Below are 20,692 nucleotides of genomic sequence, written 5' to 3' on the forward strand. Positions count from 1 at the left end.
GTGCAAGTGTGATATGCATACAGTATTATATATGCCTTGCTTTTAAGGAGCTAATCTGAGACATCAGTCTTTTGTCATTTTCACACACACTGTGCTCTTGGTGGCTTCATAGCCAAGTCGGAGCTGCTCCGTCTTCCTTGTCCATATTCCCCTGGGCTGCTCTGGAATTAGATGAGACAGGCAGCTACATTCCCAGAAGCAGTCATGCATAGCCAAGAAAAAGAAGGTAGAGAAAATATGCGTATCAGGTTTTTGATCAGCTGTGCTTGCCAAAATGGGGATCAAGCCTTGTTCTCCAAATTTTTATTGCTATGCAAACTCGAGCAATGATATGTTTAAGGCCAAAAACCATAAACACAACCATAATGAAATTAATATCTGCAAAGCACAGGGATAGCCTAGGCTATAAATCTAGATAACTCATTATTTTCTCCCAGCTTCCTACCTACAGCATGCAAAGACAAGAACAGTGTTTGTCAATGTTCATAAACATAATGGATGTGTCTGCCAAAGATTGTGGGTTAAGATTAACACTTGGACTCTAGACAATCTGGGCGCAGATGCAGATCTTGTAGATATAGATTCTGCTAGTCTGTGTTGCAGGTGGTATCTGTGACAAAAAGTAGCCTTCATACCATCTAGGTAGGCAAGATTTGAATGACAATTTTATTTAAAAAAACATCTTAATTGGTTTCTTATTGTGGAGCATATCAAGTGACAGGGAGGTTAAAATGACAGGGGACTGGAGAACATCAAATTGTACCAAAGCATTAAATGAAAACCATGCTGAGGTTCTGTCGTGTGGGCACAGCTGGGATGTGTTCTAGCCATGTCAGACACCGAACAATGGCAGGGCTGTCTCTGTGGAGCCATCTAACTCTCTGTCCCTCTTCCTGCTCGGAGTGAGCTGGGATGGGTTGAGGAAGTGTGGGAGGCATTGAATGAGATGGGTCCAAGTTTCTGTCCTTCGTATTTGCATTGAACCCTGCGAATATGATGGAGAGAAACTTGATGTCTGCAGCTCTGATGAGCACACAGCTGTACTGTATATATTGTAGCTTATATTTTTGCTTTTTTTTAGATTGAATCTTAGTGCTCTTCTTAATGTCAGATTTCAGTTAGTTTTATTAGATGTTTTCTTTTTGTGCTCTATTTATCGGGGTTTAAATACCCCACAAAAGGCGCTGCTGCTACTGTTCTTCATTATTTCAAAAATCCAAGTTAGGGACCTCAAGAGAAGACATCTATTAATAGATCCTGCCACTGATTGTGCTGATGTAGTGAACAGCCCAGTAACAGCAGCACATGGCAGGGCTCTGATGGTTGTTGATCACTCTTCCTGTCTTCTGTTTCTGGGCTTTACCAACACATTCAACAGATAGGAAATGGGATATATATTTCTGGTGGTATTCTGGGGTGAAAATCTTATAGATTATCTTCAGGTGTCCTACAGAATTCCTCTGGAATTTTTTTATGAATTCTCCGTAATGTCAGACTGATGGTGTGATAGAATCACTTGCACGTAGTAAAATGATTGGGCATTGATGGGCTGAACGCCTTGTTCTCATTTCACCTTGTCTTTTATATTGCTGTCTTTTGTGTGCGTGTGTGAAGGACAGCTATCCTAGTGTGAATAATGTTTATATGAATAAACAATAGTGTCCCTTCCTATTTTTTTACTTTCATCCTGTTTAAAGTTTGTGTTTTACTGGTCTGTTTATGTTTTTCATTCACGCCCCGTCCCAACTTCACAATCCACTCCCACTCCCACTCCCACCCCCTACCCCAGGCCCCCAAACCGCACCTGCCCCCCGCACAGAAAGGGGCAGACACCCCCCTCGGCGACGAGGCGGAGGGAAAGCACAAGAAAGGAGGCCGAGAAAACAAGAAGGACAAATCCAAAAAGAAGAGGAACAAGTCTTCCAAGAAAAAGGGCAGGAAAGAATCCAGAAAGAAGAGGAAAGAGTCTCCGAGTCCTGTGGAAGAGGCTCTCTTGCTGACCACTGCTCTGCCTGAACTTTTGGATGAGGGCCCCGAGAAAACCACTGTCTTACCAAAGACTGAGCAAACCCCCATTTTGGTAGCCACACCTGCACTGCCTGAGCTTTCACAGGAGTTCCCTGTGCTGCCAACTCTGCTGCCTGAATCTGCTATAGAGGCCTCTGTGGAAGTCTCTTCACTGCCTGAATCTACATCCGAGGCCCAGGTGGTGGCCACTCAACTGCCTGAGTCCCTGGTGGCTAGGGAAGAGGTAGAAGTAAAGACAACGGACATTGATGGCGTAGCTCTAACCTAGACCTCCCTGCTAGCTCGTACTGCTGTAGACTCCCTGTAATGCTTCCTAACCCTAGAACCCCTCCCAGCCCTTTACCTCTAATCCAGTCATGATTGACCAAAAAACCCTCCTGAGAGCTGCCTTTCCCTACCCTTCCTACAGGTGTCACTGTTACAGTGGATTGACAGTGACATCACCCCACTCTAATTAGAGGTTTAGAACCCTGTGTGATCCTTACAGCAATACGATATGTATGGTTTATAACATATATAAATATATATATATATCCCTATTGGATACATATATGTGCCTGTTGCACCAGTCAAAGTTAACTGTGCTGAGTTGATGAGCCCATATATGTTGTTCATGGCTGCTAACTTTGACTTCATTTATGCAAAAGTTAATTGTATTGTTTTTGTGGCCTTTCATAAAATGGCCAGAGTTCCTTAATATTCATTCCTAGAATTAATATATATATATACACGTGACATATTTATATATACATAAATACAGTACATGTGTATATATTTGGAGTGTTTTCTGTGTGTTTTGAGTAGTGTTAAACTGCGTTGTCCTGTGATAGGTTTGTGTGTGTATGTACAATACAGGCATGTTAAAAATATTCCCTGCAACATGTTGCATCAGTACCATATTTTTGGCTTATATTTGTCATGTTTTAAAAGGCCAAAAGTACTATTGTTGCAACAAAACTAAAGGATTTATAATGTTTTGAAGCAAAGACAGAAGTTACTTGTTTTTGTTTTAAATTCTATCTTTAGCTTTGGTTTGTGAAAATTCGAGTTTAAGATGGATTTTAAAGTGGAAATCTTTGCCCGTTGAAGAACAAAGCCTGTTTTTACTTCACCCTTAGCTTATGTGCTGTAGGGAAGAGGCAAAAAGAAGATGTGCACACAGCAAAATGGTTCAAATAGAATGCCTCATGTGCACTGTGAGAACCAGAAAGCCAGGTTTCTGTGCATTATCACCAGTAAAACCATCTTTAGTCCCATTCCATATGTGGCAGAGGGACTTGTTTCTTAATTGACAACATTTCAGCAATCCCATTCTGTCACTTGCAGTATTTGCAGCCCCAGGTGCCCGTAGTGCTTCTGTGATTGTCCTTGGATAATGAAATAAGCCGGTCTGTGCGATTTGCCATATTTGCAGAGGCAAAATATCCCAACATAGGGTTATAGAAGAAAATAGAAAAATAATTTGGCATTACACTGAGTGGCTGGATCTGGGATTGAAAAAGTATGCGCTGTCACAGTTGCAGTGCGGTGCCCAGATTTTCTTTAAGGAACCCTGAAAAGATTACTTGAGTAAAACTGATTTTCAATATGTTTTCTCTACTCGGTTTCTTGAAGCGGAAAGCTCATCGTGAGATGACATAATATATATTGTCCCGCTTGTCCAAATTCCATTTCCCCTTTCTCATAATAACTAATTTCAGCAACTTACAGTATAATACCGCACAACCTGTCTTAATGTCTAACACCATTAGAAGTAGAAATTTATCACAACCGATTCCAAAAAAGAGTGAACAGTGAAACACCAGGCAACATTTTCGTAACCTTATGGTAAAGTCTGATTTTTTTAACTCCTCAGAACTGAAGCAGGTCCCTATTTGAAGATACAAACAAGATGGTGCCAGTTGTCTCCTATTGATGAACTTCTTGAAGGGTTTATTATTTCTGATCGACAGCAGAGTATGCAAAGCTCTTAAGATCAGGGGGAGTTCTGTGTACCTTTTGGCCTGTCCTCTCTATGCTAAGTGATGCACAGAGTGAAGTGCTTGGAGGTCAGCTCAGGTGATGCCTGCCTGAAGGCCACCTTACAGTAGGGAAGAATGTTGCCCTCTGTTTCCTGGTCCCATCACACCCATGCTGGTGCCACGCTGATGCTCAGTGCTTGTGTTCAGGTGGAGAAGCCTCCTAAGGAGCCCGAGGTGGAAGAGTTCAGTGAAGACTACTACAACGAGCTTTACGAGGACATCCCCGTCTCCACGGTCACCGTGGGTCCCAACGTCACGGAGTACGAGGTGAGCCTCCTCCTCTTCTTCCTCCTGTGTGGTGTGTTTCTCTGGTGGTGTGTATCCCTGCACGAGTGGAGCCTGGATCCATTGGATTACAGGCTGCGTCCCGGATTAAAAACCAAAAGGTTAAGGCTGGCGGCAGGCCTTTCTCAGTCTGTTCAGTTCAACTCGATGAAAAATCGTTACTGCTGGAATTTCTGGCCCAATTCCGTAAAGTTAGCCCAACAAGATTTGTTTAAGAAGGAAAATGGCCAGCTTGCATTCCAGAAGTACCATAGTGTTTGCTGACATCCAGGTCTGTATTGGCTATTAACCTGCGCAATTCGGACAACTGATTGTATATTTCATTTGTTATGTATTAATTCTTCATGCATGTATCTTGTGTATCCATCTCTCACACTCAAGACCCAGTTTGTTTTGTTTTTCTAAATTGTCAAGATCACTTCAGCTGCTAACTCTTTTTTCTCATCTCACGCAGATGATGTTTCTTGTTTGTGAACAGGTTCGTGTTGTGTTGAAAGAATTATGTTTTGTGTGTTGAATGTGTTATGTCATGTACCTGACTGCAATGCAAGTCTCCCATCTGGGACAATAAAGGAAGGAAGTTGAGTATCTCCAGTTCTTTCAAAGAGCTGAGCCTGTGAATGAATAGGAAGCTGCTTTTCTATTAAATGAAGCTTAACACGTCCCAGTAGAGTGAACCCTGTCAATAGTCCATGCAGCTTCATTGCTGAGTTCTTTCTCCTGAGACCAGCTTATTGGCTGCTGGCAGTGAGGGTGGTTGGGGCTTCTCTCCCTCTGCGTGCCAGTGAATCGGACTGCTCTGGGCCCGCTGTGACCCCGAGCTCAAAGGACGGCCTCTTCTGTTTCTGTGCAGACGGTGGAGTATGAGGACGGGCGGACCAAGGAGGGGGAGTACGAGGTGGTGGAGTACGAGGACTACGACGAATACGAAGACCGCTACGGCCTGGTGGAGCGAGAGGGAGCGGAGACCAGGGAGGTGGAGGTGGGGATCTCTACAGGGCTGCTGCAGCCCACCTGTGGCCTCTCTGGGGCTAGTAAAGCTATATAGAGAGAGTAGATGACTGTCTTATTACATCTGCTATGAAGAGTACATGGATCATCACTTTGGTCCAAGATTAAAGACACAGGTATTGACTGCCTGACCTGCATGTTCTTCTCCTCCAGGATCGGCTGCGGAGGCCAGAGAAGGGGGAGAAAGGCGAACCAGCCATCATCGAGCCGGTAAACTCTCCCTTTACCTTTCAGCAGTTCTTCTTTAGTCTCCTGGGGAAAGGATTATTGTCAAAGTAGCTCATCTCCAGCTTCAAATGCTCCCTTGTGAAATGTGTGTAATAGAAAGCTGAAACCATATTGGCTTGAGGGCTAACATTTTATTGTAGGCATGCTTCTGTTGTAAAGATGAGCTGATTATCATGAGTGTTGAAAACTCTTAATCAAACGGCAGATTTAACAGGTCTGTTTACGCCTCTGACAACTAGAACCAGGAAGAAGTTTGTCCAATTAAACCAGTAACGAGTGGAATCGTATTAATAAGATCCCAGGTTCTTGAACTCTCAGGTGGACAGCTGCTGGGAGCGGTTCTCCACTTTGGCAGCTCAGATCAAATGCCAGTTTGGGAACAAGTGGCTCTGACTGCTACGCAGCTTCTCTAGTGTGAGGCAAGGAAGAATTCCTGCTGCCCACCCCACTTGTCTAACCATGCCTGCCTCAGTCTGCCAGTATCACAGTCCAGTATGGTTCTTTGTCCTCCAGACCAGGGGATTCCAGTTCTGGTCCTTGGTTGACCCCTACACCCGTTGGATTTTGTTCATGCTGAGCTCTCTGTTATGTAATCAGATTTTGATCAATTTTAGCTTTCTCCGTTTTTAGCTATTGAAGGAGTTTCCTTTCAATGGTTACAGTCTATAAGTAATGTCTCCAACTCTTGAGTAGATGAAAATCTGGAAAAGGTTTCATACAAACAGCTTATTAGTTCCATTAGGAGTTCCGTTAAGCACCATTGCTGCTAACGATCCAGGTTTTGCATCTGAGTTTCTTTCACTTAAAATACTCCGCTGCTTCAAAGGACTGGGGGATGTGGTCAGTTTGTGTCACAGGACTGCTTCAAAGGATCCGCTAAGTTTTGAGATCCTAGGGAAAAGAAAGGAAAGATCTGTTAATTCACATCGAGGTTGGCTGTTGGAACTTTGTGTGTCCTGTCTTGATTTCTCATCTCATTTGTGTGTCTGCTCTGCAGGGGATGCTGATGGAGGGGCCTTTAGGCCCACCTGGACCACAGGTGAGTGTGAGCAGCCGAGCCACACACGACCCTTCGGCCCTGCACACAGCTAGATACATTGAAATCTACCTTGCCGTATCAGTAACCACAGAGTCTGTACTCATGGCAGTCTGCAGTTGGGCCCCAGCTTTCCTAGTCTTGTTTTCAGCCACGTGTTGCAAGGGCTGTTTCACTGTCGGCTCGCGTCGGTATTAAAACACAACAATTTAAATGAGAAAAGTAAAACCATCGCCGCCACAATCACAGGACCCACATGTGCTTTCCTTTCTGAGTAGGGCAGACTTCAAAACAGCTGTAGCGCGAATGGGACCTGTTTTTTTTAAGCTCTTAAAGTCGTGGCAGAAAACTGAACAAGTCAGAGCTTTGATTTAGAAACCAGTCTGTGTTTCCCAACATCCAGAAAACTCCCAACCTGAAAACAGGGCGTAGGTGTTCAGAGTGTGTTCATCGTGTCCCCCGCATGAAAAAGTTTGCAGCCTTCCTTTGCTTAACCCAACAGCAGGAGGAAAGATCAGTCGCCGTCATCATGTACTGGAGACACACTGGAGCACATCCTGCTGAAAGCTGCTTTTTTTTCTAGGTTTTGCTTTGGGTCTGAGGCTGGTAGTGCTTCTGACAGATTCAGTCATCCCACATGCGAAAGTTATCATTCAAGCCAGATGTGAGAAGAGATACATACAGTATAAGTGCAGTGGGGGTGTTACTTTCAACTGGTACGGGGAAAAGAGGAAGCCTGCTGGAGTGACGGAGCTGATGGGAGCTTGTCTGGAGAATGTAAACGGCAGGCTGTCGGGAGAGTGGTGGATTGGCAGTGAGGGAAATAGGAACCTAGATTACCCATTCAAAGACAATGGTGTGGTCGAGCCTCAGAATCCACTGAAGCAGTGAGGACCTTTGGAACACAAACAATGCATGCAAATGGCACATACAGTACTTGCCCAGCATGTTCATTAAATGGGACAAAATGCCTTTAACATGTTATTATCAAATCGAGGATTTGATTGTTTTTTTCTGTGAACTGGAAATGTTTGATCAGAATCTGGAAGAAATGGGAAGAAAGAGCAGGAATCATCATATTAGGTGTAGTGCGACTTTATGTGATTTAATAAACTTCGGAAGAATAAGAGGGGAATTTCAGAATGAAATTGTAATGTAATTATCCTTCCTCCGGTCTTTCCTAGCCTCTTAAGTTTCAACTATTTTTTTTGTCCTCTGTATTGTAATCAATGTGAATCTGCCCATCACGTTTAAGTCGCAGAGGAAAAGGATGTGATGTCACAGCGCAGTGCTTGCATGTTGCAGACCTGTGTGAGAGTTGTTCTGAGGTGTTTTCACCCTGTTTGCTGATTTCTTTTCTTGTTATTTTTTTTGTTTCAGGGTTCGACTGGACCCCCAGGTCCGATGGGGCCCCCGGGGCCGCCTGGAGATCCTGGAGACCTGGTGAGTGGCCTTGCTGAATTGGGGGCTCACGCAGCCCGTCCGTGCCACATCACACGCCAGAAACCCCCTTTCCGTGCACTCCGGGCAGAGCTCAACGGGCGCCTGCGCTGCCTGTGGGTGTTGGGTGGAAAAGGGGGCAGGGTGGCGTGGCCCAGATCAGGGAGGCATGTGAAACGAAGCTGAGATCGGCTTGGCTAGCGAGGGGCCTCACAACTGTCTTGCACTCTCAGGTGGTCTTGTTCATACAGCGCTCGCGTGGCCTGGCTTGGCCCACCCCAGCCTCCTGCAGTGCCGTCGCTGAGCCTGCTGGAGTCGTAGCGGGGCTCTCCGCTGACAGACAGGGGCTCACGAGACCCCACGATCTCCATGTGGTGGCCTGATGTTCGCATCCTTTACTTATTGAGCTCTGGTGGGGGAATCTGTTGCGTTTCATTTCCTTTTCAGTATGAGCTATTGTGCGTCTGGCCCTTATTACTTTATGAATCCTTGGCCTGACCAGAGTCATTCTTTGTCCCCTAAAAACCCTGACTTGTTGTCCACTTCCTTTCATATGTAAGGAGCTTGTAGCTGTAGCACAAGCTTTAAATGCACAGTTGAGGTTCTTGCACTTCGACAGCTGCTGTTGAGGTCCACTGCCAGGACAGCATGATCCTGTTTGTAAGACTTGCAGGTCACTGACAGACTGAGAAGGAGTAGTACTTGTTCTACCAGAGATTATTATTAGTATTTTTTCAATTAATATATTATATCATTAGATATAATGTTTTCTCAGAAAAAAGCAGATGGTTTTTGGTTTTGACTCACCAAAGTTAAGAAAAAGATACTCAGGGAGCTTTGCATTACAGCATGGAGACAGTTAAACTGTAAAATTACACAGGTCTATAAGGACAGCAACTCAATCATTAGATAGGTTCTCACTCTCAGACCTGGATGAAAACTTTCATATGGGGGGAAAAAAGCTGCACAGATTTGATAATGACCAAATGATACAGTATATGGACAGATTGATGCATTTCCTTGCACTTTTAATTATTATTTCTACTGAGTAGAATGTTTTTCAGTCTGCTGCTTGTCAGTGACCTCTGTGGAAAAGTGGTCTCACGAGGAAAAAGCTCAGTTTAAAACAAAATTGCTTTGTTGTCAGTGAAGGGGCCCGGTTGTTGAGTGTTTTATTTTAATATGATGTCAAGAAAGGACTGGGAGACGCCACTAAAACATCTTTCTTGAATGACATCATCAGACAAGATAATTGTTTCTTTCTGATCCTCTGCCTGAAGCAGAAGATGTTGGAGTGGTTTGGGCCTGAACCCACACACCTGTCTGTAGTGTAGTGCCTCCTGCTGGACTGGAACTTGCACTCACAGGCTGGTCAAATGAAAAATCCAGGAGGCTGCAGAAGCATGACCTTGGGCAGTGCAGCTGAACCTGGCTGCCTTAGCCATGACTGAGCTTGTCATTCTCCTGGTGAGGGGGGGTTTACATGCTGTATACCCCTCCCTTCCCTCTCCCCGCCCCCCTCCAATCCCTATTCCATTCCAGCGGCTGGTGCTCAGACAAGACAGAGTGCTAAATGTTATCTGATGGAATGCCTGGCTGCTGTGATTTATATTCCAAGATACAGGAGCTTGTCAAGTCGATCTCATTTGCTTTTAGTAACACTCTCACCACCACACATACACTCTCTCTCTCTCTGTCTGCTCTCGCCTGGGGGCTAGAAATTCATTTGAAAAGTAGAGGTGACTGACATACCATCTGGAGGTAGATCTTACCTTTTTTTCATTCCTTCTTTTCTGTTTCTTCTTTTTTCTTCTCTCTGGTTCTTTTTGCTCCTGGAGGGGCAGCTGTCTACGCTGTCTCACTGCCTGTCTCTAGAGGTGTCATATGTATATATGCATCGTTTTTTATTTTACTGTACATACTCGGGAATCTGGGAAAAAGTTTGCACAGGGCGCTTTCCCCCTTGTGCAATACGTCTTTGGGTTGGAGAGACGCTGTGCAATTAGCAAAATTTAAAAGGTTTTTATCCAAATTAGTGGAGAAAGTCAAAGTTGAATCTCTGCTTTTCTGAATGCATGAGCTTTCCGTCTGCTTATTTTAATACATTTTCCTGCAAGATTAAAATGGACTTGGTGAAAATGAGTATTTCACATGTGGGTATAAGGTGTGTACTGTGCACAACTGTGGGCTCTTTGTTCGTTATTTTGTAAGCCAGGGAACAGCTGTTCTGAAGTCCAGGTGTGTCAACCTCCTTGCACTGAACAGTGAGAAAGCCTTTGTAAGGTGGTGTCACTTAAGACAAAGCAATCTGCTTGTCTGATTTAAGAGTTTTGCAGACTCTTAAATCAGTAAAAATTGAGATTAAAGTGGTTCCTTTCTAATGAGAGTTTGTCTGATCTGCTAAATCAATGAAATGCTAAATATCTGCATCCGGTTTCCCTCCTTTATCCACACCTTCTCTCCTGTCTCTGTCACTTCCTCATCACAGGGCCCTGCTGGTCGGCCAGGCCTTCCTGGGGCAGATGGGATTCCTGGTCCTCCAGGGACCTTGCTGATGTTACCGGTAGGTAAAATATCTGAATAAAGTACGTAAATGTAAAATGCAAAAAAAAAAATATTTCTTATTTACCAACTAGTGATTTGCAGTTTCTTGATTCCATTCTGTATGCCTTAAAGTTCATGGCAATAGTACCAGACTAAGTTGGTAACAGCAGGATGTTTGTTCAAAGTGCAATCATGCTTGATCAATACAGCACCATCATAACTCCTGTAGCTGATGTGGTCCTTATTCTAAAGCCTTGATACCAGTAGGTCTCCTTTCTCCCAGAAACAGTATCTGGAATGACCGTAGCCATGCCACACAGACTGATATGACAACGACTGCATTTGTTGGGTCAGTCTGGCTCATTCAGTTTTGGTCTACTGCACCCTCTCAGGCATTACTCTTATAGACCTCACGGGTATGTTACAGACTGGGATAGTGTGGCAAAGCAGAGGAAGATAGTGTCCAAGCATAGGGCATGCACAAGTGTTGCAAGGTTCCTTAAGGCAGGAACATGTGATGTCAGCAGTCAGGACGAGGGTAAAATCTCTTTGCTCGGCTTTCTTATCTTCCTCACTGTGGTACACATTCCAAGAATGTTAAAATCCTGTTTGTTACATTAGGCATTGCAGTAACTCTTGCAGTTCCACGAATTTGAGATCAATAGTTATCTCTTAATTCTGCACTCAGGCTTTCCGTAAGCAAGCAGACAGCGAAGCCCTGAAGTGCACTTGTTAAAAAGCCTTTATCGTATTTCTTTGTTTTGTGCGCGTGAGATGTTTTTCAAAGCGTGCCAGCACACCTTGTGTCTTTATCCAGTGTGGTGTTTATGTAAACCATAATGCCGGCCGCTGTATATAAAGTTGTTTCAAAGCTGATTCCACTTCCTTCCATTTCCCATGACCGCACTGTCCCACGCTGGGCTGGCGTTCGGTCCAGGGTGCCATCCCGAGCTGCCTGCCCCCTGCCTCCCAGGTCGAAGCAATTTATTCAGCCAAAGATGAACCAGCTGGAAAAAAAACACTTTATCAGTCGACCCTACAGTTTTTACCAGGCTGTGCACAATGAATTTATCAAAATGGCATTTCGGGCTCTAGTATGTACAGATTCATTTTCCCCAGTGACAATATTTTGAAATGTTAGAGACATCTGAGATGTTCCCTATCTCAGCCTGTATGTGTTGAATTTATGGGGTCTTCTAAGATAGCCTGAATGAACTGCGACATCACCCAACACTGACAGCCTCCAGGAGCTTTCTTATTATCTGTGTAGCTGATGGAAACAAATGGATTTGCTGGTGAGTCTGCACTTCTGATTGTCCTGTCTAGCGCAGAGTTGATCGGGGTTAATACCTACACAAACTGTTGAAACTCTTTTGAGCCACAGAGTACTTGCTCAAAAAGATACAGACAGGCAGACAGACGGGCGGTCACCACATCATAAAAACAATGAAATCCTAGTGTACTGATATCAGTTTATGAATGAAATTACCCGCCTAATAGATTATTTTCCCCCAAAGGATAATTGTGACTGGTGATGCATACGACAGTAATAAGTAAATGATGCTGGTTCTCACTCATGCAGTGTGATGTTTATGTTTTTGTTGAAAGTGTGCTTGTCTCACTCTGTGTTTTCTGGTTCTATACTGCTGCCCCTTGTGAGTAATTGTGTGTCTGCGGGACCTGCCTTGTAATTAGCTGTCTAGATCTGCGTTTGTGATTGAGAATTGTGTTACACGGGTTTATTAGGTGTTCAGAACCAGCCCATGCTGAGGGAGGAACACTGTGCCCAGCCCAGCACAGACCCTGTCTGCCCTGATGGTTGCTCCTCTGGGGCTGCAGACGTCTCTACACATTGTTTATTCTTCAGACCTGATCTGGTCCAATTAAATGAATAGTTCCTTCTGTGACCTATTTAGGAGCTCAGCTGAATTGAAAATGATGAATCCTTGTGGTTCTCAATGGCCAAGATATAGAAACACAACATTGCAGGGCCGTAATTTACTGTACTGCCATTTGCTGATGCACAGAGCATGCTTGGGTTGGTTGTTTGTCCCAGTTGGTGCTTTTATGAATTAATACTGAGATCTACTGTTTGGCATTTTGTCACCACCGCATGAGAGCGTTAAAGATGTTTTCAGGCCATAGAACCGATGGGAAGAAGTGTTCATTCTCATGCTCTGCTTCATAAAACATAACAGATTATTGAAATTAGTATGCGGATGTGGGTATGTTGGGGGGGATGGGGGGGCACACGACAAAGAACGCAATTGCAACTTACATCCACCAGATGGGGCTGTGTGCTAAGTAAAAGTTCCATCAAAACTGGAATCATTCCACAAGTCATTAAATACCTTCAGGTTTTTGCAGGGTGTACAGCAGTTTTGACCTAATTCAGGTTTTTGTTTGGGCAGGATAGTTTCTGATGCAGAAAAAAATCCGAATATTGATTAATTAGTATAATTTCAACTCTACATCTTTGTAGGTTTAAAATAAGTTAGAAAGTATGACATTGATTTGAAACATACAACTGCCCTGCAACTCATTGTAAAACCTGGAAAAGATTGGACTGCTCTGCAATTGAAGCCACTTTCCCCCATCCTTCATTAGAACTATGCATTTCAGTGAAGCAGCACTTCACTGCTTAATCCAAGTATCTTGGATTAAGCTAAAGGAACTGTTTCAAGAAAACTAGATCTGATCTGACAGTCTGGAACCACTGACAAGGAACATGAAAGAATTTGTACTTTGGGAAAATGAAGGTTGTCAAAATTGTCTCCTTCTTCACCAACATAAAAAGAAAATTTACACAGCAAATAAAAAGAAAAGTTCTAGGACTGACTGTACTCTTGATTGCAGAAGACTTTGTTTCTCAAAATTGCTCTGGCCCTTTGCTCTCGGTTTGCTGCACTTTCCCTTTTTCCTAACAGACATCAGGGCACTTAAAATTGTAACTGCATTAGCCGACAGTGTCCAGCTGTGTTGAACTAATTATCTGATCAGTTGAGTGTTCTACTGATCCCTGTTTTAATTCCTTGCATGCCAGAATGCAAATCTGAACAAAAAAACCCCAACTTTTCCATTCAGGCCCTCTGGAGAATTATAGAGGCAGAGCTGAATCCGTGCTGAAGACCAGCGTCATCTTGCAGGACTGTTAAGGACTTGTGTTGTTTGTGTCTGCGGTGAGGCTGCCTTCCAAGCTTTTCTGATCCGCATGGAGAGCAAGCTGGGATCCTCCTAATGCACTGAAGTGTATCTGAGGGGATGTTTCAGGGCAGGCTTAGTGCAGCTCTTCTTTGTGTCATTAGATGTTGCAGTCTCTGTCTGCAAGGCCCGCTGAGTGGCTGAGTGTGCGAGGCCCTACTCCTCATTTAATGGCTTCTCATTTTCCTCCGCCCTCTCATCTTTCTCTTGCATTATGCTCTCCTCCTCTCCACTCTGCAACCCTCCCATCCCACCTCACTAATGTTCCCCTCTCCTCTTTTCTCTCTCCCTTCCTTCTTACTTCTCTCTTCCCTCTTTTCCACTCTTCTCTTTTTTTGCTCTCTCCTTTCTTGTTTTCTCTTCCCCGTTCCTCATCTGGGCTCCTCTGCTGTTCTCTTTTATTCCTGCTCTCCTCCTCTCCCTTGCAGTTCCAGTTTGGTGGAGATGGGCAGAAGGGACCTGTGATTTCAGCGCAGGAGGCCCAGGCCCAGGCTATCCTCCAGCAGACCAAGGTGAGAGGGAGCTGGAAAGTGTGTCCTGGCACAGCCCAGCATGCCGCCGCCTCCTCTTACGAGCAGCCAGCCTGACGTCTTAGAGTTCCAGACAGTCCGGCAAAACACCAGTGCAGTCGGTCAGTCACTCTTATTGTTCTTACAGCTTTCACTGAAGGGGCCTCCAGGTCCAATTGGGCTAACGGGTCGACCAGGTCCATTGGTAAGTTATTATTTTTAGTTATTGATCTTAACTTTGTCCTTTCCTGATCTTTTGCTGTCTCCCTCTCTCTTCACATTTCTGATTTCCTTTCTTGCGAATTCTTTCAATTCCTTGTACTTCTTTTCTATAACTATCTTGTTGTTTTAATAGCATTATAAAGTACCTTGTTTCTACAATTCACTTTATTTATTAAACCTTTTGCACCACTCTTGTTTTCTCTTGTTCAGCAAAGGACCTTCAGCACTACAACCTTTCTATGTGGCATGTAAATTCTAAACCAGCAAATTTCCCCTCTCTTTACCTATAGCCTCTTCCTCTCTGTTTTCAAATACATTTTCTCCATTTCACTTCAGATTATCGGACCACTGAGTCCAGGTGGTAAATGAAGTTGAAGGTCAGCAACCCACTTTGTTAAATGTTGCATCATAAAAGAGATGAGCAACCAGGGTTACTTTTTTCCTACATTTTTGTAATGGCAGACAGCGCCACTTGCTGGCTGCCTATTGTAAATGCCATTGCACAGCCATATTTGCTAGAGTCTGGAGTCTGACCTGGCTGAACAAGATGGATTGTTCCTGTAACCCTCTGTTCTCTGCCTCTTCATCTTACATATTTTCTACAGCTGTGACTCGCTGCCAGTGGCATTACTTATATATGAAATAAATTCACTGGGTGTAATCGAGTTGTTCGTGGAGCTGATGCTTGATAATAACATAGATAAATCTCTTTCTCTCTGGCTGCAGAGGGCCTTCAGCTTGTTTTCGAGACTTCGGACAGAATCCGCTTCCTGCCCGTCTGTCATTGCTCCTTTTGTCACTCATGCTTGAAAGCTGTCCAGGGAGTGCAGGTCTATTACCGAAATGTCAGCTCCGCCGTATCACCACGCCAAGAAGCCCGCCCCCCCCCCCAGTTTGAGCCATTGCTCCTCTCCTGCATGAGGCATCCCCATTATTCATGCCGAATGTTAACTGAGACCAGAGCACAGTTTTTATAGGAGCCGTTTCTTGGGGAACAGATTGTCTGCCCTCGTGCCGGCCCAGGCTCCACCTTCGCAGTAATGAGCTCATTCATTTCCTTTATTGCTTTTTGAATCCTCAAGTTATAAGCATTATAAGTTTCCCGTAGAAATGGCCCGAGAAGCTCAGATGGTGGTTGATGCAATATTTAGTCACTTTCCTTCAGCTTGACTGGAAATGAGATCATCTTTAAAGGAATATCACCTGCCTTTTCCTTTCATCTTTTTTTTTTACTGCGAAGCGTTACAGTCCAGTATGTTTTTGTGACTGCTTCTCTGTAGCTGTTCCTGTTGGAGCGAGTGTTTTCTGTGGCAGCTACCATTTCTGCCAAAAAAGGCTTGTGACCAGCACCTGGGCAGAGCATGCTCAGTTACCCAAGGCACAAATCCCAGCATTTCAGCCTTGCTTTATTATTAAAATCAAGGCATCTTCAGTGCATCCCAAATGAACCCCAAATGTTGTACAGTATAGGTGGGAGGTGGACATGGCAGCCCCCTGCACCAATTACTTCACTAACTGAATTAACGGGGGAACTTCAGGGAGATCGCTCAAGCCCAGAGCTGAGAATCCAGCCTGGATGACTTGACTACCTTATGTTGTCAAGCAAACTTCCTGTTTTTTTTTACTCAAATAAACAAGGTATCTAATTTCATCCCTATGAGAAATTTGCTGTGCCTTATCCCAAAATTGTTCCAGCTGACCAGACGCCTCTAGGTAGAACATTTAGAGCACAGCAGGACAGCTCCCTGTCTCCCGAGAGACACAATCCAATAGGTGAAGACTTTTGAAAATTGTTAAATGAGATCATTTAAGCTAATGAGGTGAATGAAACACTGCAGGCATTGCGAGGTCTGGAGGTGTGCACCACTGGTCCAGCCCTACTGTATAAACCAGACCAGATATTTTTTGTTTTGTCTGGTGGCGTTCTCCGGGGAGACTTAAATTTCATTACTACAATGGCAGTATAAATAAGGTAACAAACTGATAACCAACTGTAAATAAAGCTTTTTAGTGTAATGTAAATGAATCTGATATCATTGCATTCCCAGCTCAATTCTAATGTAACAATACAGTGAAAATTAGAGTGTAAGACATCAAGGTCATAAAACATAGTATAAGATTACAATACAGAGTCATTGACCTCCAAAAGTATTTAAGAAAAGGTCCTGAAGCATTCAGTAAAAGGTGATATGATCCTTTAAAGGGGTGCCAGGGGAGGATCAGAGACAATGTAGCCCTGACATTATATAGTAAAGGCCTCCTGGGCACAGGGATCTGGACAGAGGGAAAGCCTGCTCTCTCTGACACGTCCTGTCTCTGTTTCAGGGTCTGCCTGGGCCAACGGGCCTGAAAGGTGAGGCAGGAGATCAAGGACCACATGTAAGGCTCTAACTTCTTGTGTGTGCATGTATATTGAATGTGTGCTGTACAGGTGTTCAAGCAGTCGAATGATGCTGCAAACACACAAATAACAGGACTTTACAGGAGTTTTAAATTTATCGGTAATTAGAAACGCTTGCTAGTGTCCTTTTAAATCTGTCAGGTTTGTGTAGCTCATTCTCCAGCAAGACGTCTGCCTTCGACTCATTGTACACTGATTGCACGGCGGCTGAATGATTTTTCTTTCCTTTTCCCTAATGCAGGGTCCCCGGGGACCCCCAGGATCTCCAGGGCCAAATGGCAAAACTGGGAAAAGGGTAAGTCAAAAGGCTGGACCTTCCCAAGAGTCAAAGAAAAGGTTCCCAGACCAGGTGTTAGACTTCATCCTTTGCCCAGGAAGCTGGGTCTTTCTGAGGCTCTGAACTAAAAGGTCGGGATCCAGCCTGTGGATGTGTACACAGCAGGTTCCAGTAAACTGACCACTGTAGTGATCAGTAAATTGCAACAGCCTCTCCTGGCGCTGCTGTGGGCAGACTAACAGTACAGAGGTTCAGCTGTGAGAGGAATCCTGAGCTCTCACTAGCCTGGAGGCAATGTGAGGACATTGAGCTTTTTTTAAAGGTTTGTTATTACACACGCACCCGATCTGGAGTCACCAGTTGTGCCTTGACATCCCACATTGACAACCCCTGTACCCAGGACGTGCAGAAAAGGCCAGCTTCCCTTTAAGGGGTGCCATACAAGAGCTCCGATTGGAGGGGTGGTGGGTCGGCAGCCCACCTTACTCTCAGCAGCCCCAGTTGTGATCCAGTTGTGCTTGTGACTTGGCCGTTGTTGGGCTTGTTTTGCTGAGTGGCACAGCAGCAGCAGGCCCAGGTTTAATCAATCTAGCCATTTTCTACCTGCTACTCCCACAGGGGAGCCAGAGATGGTTGTGGCAAGTAACAGGCACAAGGCAAGGCACACCCTAGACAGGATGCCAGTCCATCATGGGGCACACACAGACACAGACACGAGCTCTCTCACATCTCCCAGAAGCCAACTAACCTACTAGTATGTTTTTGGACTGTGGGAGCATACAAACTCCACACAGACAGCAGCCCAGGTGAATTGAACCCAGGGCCGGGCCACACCGCTGTGCAGTGGCAGTGCTAACCACTGCCCCACTGTGCCGCCCAAGGCTCAGGTTTAAGTGCAATGCAAAAAAGAAAGTCCTAGACCCCAACTGAGCAGTAGTCTAGAGTTTGGTGAGAGACTTTCCTCGGGGTCTTGGAAAGCCTGTGTAACCTGCAAGAGCACTGGAATGTCTGCGTTTCTATTGCTTGCTGGGCTCCCAGCAGGACAGCTCAGTGGCAGGCACCCAGTGACAAAGACACAGGCTTGTGTTTGTGATTATGCACTGTCGCTTTGAGGTAATGCACTGCCACTCCTTTCTCTGGCCTGTTCAAGATCGCCGTACTGTATGTAAGTTGTAAAAAACAAAACAAAGAATGAGCATTAATGCAACTGTTATCTGGTAGTGTTCATTGTAGGTTTCCATATACTGTATAACATCACGTTCAGAAAAGCTGGAGGTCAATTTGTTCCGCAAAGAGGATGATTAAATAAAACAGTTTCTCACACCTCCGTCAGATCTGATGTATAATTCATAGCCCAGCTGCAGAGTAGAGAGAACCTCATTAATTAATTGTGGGTAAATGTCTGAAGTCCTTTATGTGAACAGAGGCAAACAAATTAGAACAGTTACTGATATGTTCTAAACTTCTCATGCCTTGTATTTTTGTAATCGCTGTGCAATGTTTAGTAAATGCTAATAGATCATCCACAAGAGCTTGAGAGCTTTGATTTCTGCAAGATGGGAACATAATCATTTGTTATTTAAATGCGATTTCTTGTTTTTTTTCTTAAAGGAAAGATGAAATATCACCTTTCTTTAAACTCTATATGTATTTCGTTGTGGATTTCTTTCAGTGACAGATGTTTCAGAGTGGTGTTAATAGTGTCTGCGAATGTGGGTGGTTTAATTATCTGTCGCTGTCACCAAAGTAGAGTTTCACATTCTAGACTAGACACATACCCAGAGTATTTAATCCCAGCATTGAAGATTCGTGAAAAACAATTTTTCTTTTGTTTTTCATTCTTTTGTCAGTGTATCTGTACCTTTGCAGTGATTAAAAACATAGATTCCTATAGCTTTTTTTTATGGTCAAAAATTGTGCTCCTGATTTTCTGAAAACCCCTTGTTTTCTAAGTGTAAATATACAAATTGGACTGAGTACAGTCGATTTATGAAAATTTATACTTGGTCCACATAAAATGGCTTTGAACATTAACTAAACCCTGTTTATCAAATATCATTCATCCAAAACGACTTGTAGAGACTGTTGGCTGAACTGCTGCTGCTATCACCAGGACCTTCTACAAAGAGCAGATGACTCTTGATAACTCTTTCTGTATGCCAGCGGCTCGAAAGGGGCTCGGTCTCCTAGGGCCACTACACCTGCCATGCTTTTCATTCGGAGAGGGATAAGGAAAAGCACATTTTTTCTACAGTGTCAAAGTGGTTTAAAAGCTGCCCTCTCAGGTGTCTGTGTGACCATCTACAGTACCCATGCCAGGGCATCTGTGTTTTATCAGGGCCGAGGGGGTTCAGATGGCATCAGGGGTGTCCCCGGAGAGCCTGGAGGAAAGGTAAGCCTGTCATACTGACCAGAGAATCGTCATCTCCCCCTGCATTCTATAGCACCCAACTCCCATCATCCTCTTTCTTCCTGCCGAACCTAGCTCCCATCATGCTCTTCCTTCCTGCAGGGCCCAACTCTTCACATTGCTTCCCAAACCGCCATGTTCCCAAGTCACCAGGCCATGTTTTTAAACTTACCAGCTCCTGTCTTATTATTTTACAGTCTGCCTTGATCTTGGGTGCATACGAGGGTCTTACATTTTAAAACGAGAGTGGTCATGTCTATGTTCTACAATACATACAGTAGTATGCATATTTCTGAGTAAATGAGCCAGGCTCTGGATCGCTATGCAGGGCAGCAGTGTTCAAGGAGAAGAGTGTGAATGTACAAGGATTGTTGTAGCCTCCCTCATCATCCGTGGCTGCTGCTGACGTTCAGCTCTGGATGAGAGTCTCCATGGACATTTCAATCAGCATCAGGCTAGCAGATTTCAGTTTAATCTGGCTAGCTATTACCTCCAAAGCCCAAATAAGAGACATTGTCTATCTGAATGCCAGCTGAACTGGCTTCCCTCGCTCTAACCCCCCAGCCAGGTCACACTCTATCTCTCCCTCTTTGTTTCTATTGATCTGCTTCCTCACTCCTTTGAGCAGCAGAGGTCCCCCTTAAACTCACTTGATATGTCTGCATTTTTTTTCAAAACCAACACCAACCTCCCTTGTGGTTCCAGGCCATACATTGCCATTTGCGGTATTTCGTCTCCTCTTCATCTCTCCCTCCCAGTCCTCAAATCCTACCAGATTCCTGACTCTTCCCCTGCCTGTTCCTTTTCTGTGGGGGGCCTTGCTCGTCGGCCAGCCTCCTAACTTCTCATTACGCCTGATTCTAGGAGTTTGTGCATTTCTGTTTGTGTCAGTCTATTTTTAAATACAGATCTGAAGCACCGCCAGGAATCTGTGCTCTTATCTGCAGTGCATTATCAGAATGCAGGAGTCCTTCTGTGAGCTTGATTAAGGGAAGAGAGGGAGAGAGACAGTGATCGTTTTCAAGCCGACTCCTGTTCTAATAAGTGCTGGAGTTTCCCGTTGCGCTGAGACAGGGCTG

At 44.5% G+C, this 20,692-nt stretch overlaps 1 protein-coding gene and 1 long non-coding RNA gene across 3 annotated transcripts in view; one reads left to right on the forward strand and one right to left on the reverse strand.

The window, feature by feature from the left end:
- Positions 1–20,692, forward strand: part of col5a3a (collagen, type V, alpha 3a) — a 114,724-nt gene that overhangs the window by 40,658 nt on the left and 53,374 nt on the right. The window contains exons 6-17 of one of the 2 annotated variants that reach the window (XM_069195759.1): positions 1,790–2,251; positions 4,197–4,316; positions 5,188–5,316; positions 5,499–5,555; positions 6,571–6,612; positions 7,990–8,052; positions 10,538–10,612; positions 14,223–14,306; positions 14,452–14,508; positions 16,851–16,904; positions 17,168–17,221; positions 19,542–19,595. In XM_069195759.1, the coding sequence (XP_069051860.1) occupies positions 1,790–2,251; positions 4,197–4,316; positions 5,188–5,316; positions 5,499–5,555; positions 6,571–6,612; positions 7,990–8,052; positions 10,538–10,612; positions 14,223–14,306; positions 14,452–14,508; positions 16,851–16,904; positions 17,168–17,221; positions 19,542–19,595 (1,251 nt within the window). The remainder of the gene's footprint in view (positions 1–1,789; positions 2,252–4,196; positions 4,317–5,187; positions 5,317–5,498; positions 5,556–6,570; positions 6,613–7,989; positions 8,053–10,537; positions 10,613–14,222; positions 14,307–14,451; positions 14,509–16,850; positions 16,905–17,167; positions 17,222–19,541; positions 19,596–20,692) is intronic. The other variant, XM_069195760.1, reaches the window with a different exon arrangement.
- Positions 11,318–20,501, reverse strand: LOC138241839 (uncharacterized). The gene is made up of 2 exons (XR_011191098.1): positions 20,302–20,501; positions 11,318–11,600 (listed from the first exon to the last, which is right to left on the reverse strand). It is a non-coding gene; the product is annotated as an uncharacterized lncRNA (long non-coding RNA).

This window comes from Lepisosteus oculatus, chromosome 11 (assembly GCF_040954835.1).
Source record: "Lepisosteus oculatus isolate fLepOcu1 chromosome 11, fLepOcu1.hap2, whole genome shotgun sequence".
In the NCBI taxonomy this organism is placed as follows: Eukaryota; Metazoa; Chordata; class Actinopteri; order Semionotiformes; family Lepisosteidae; genus Lepisosteus; species Lepisosteus oculatus.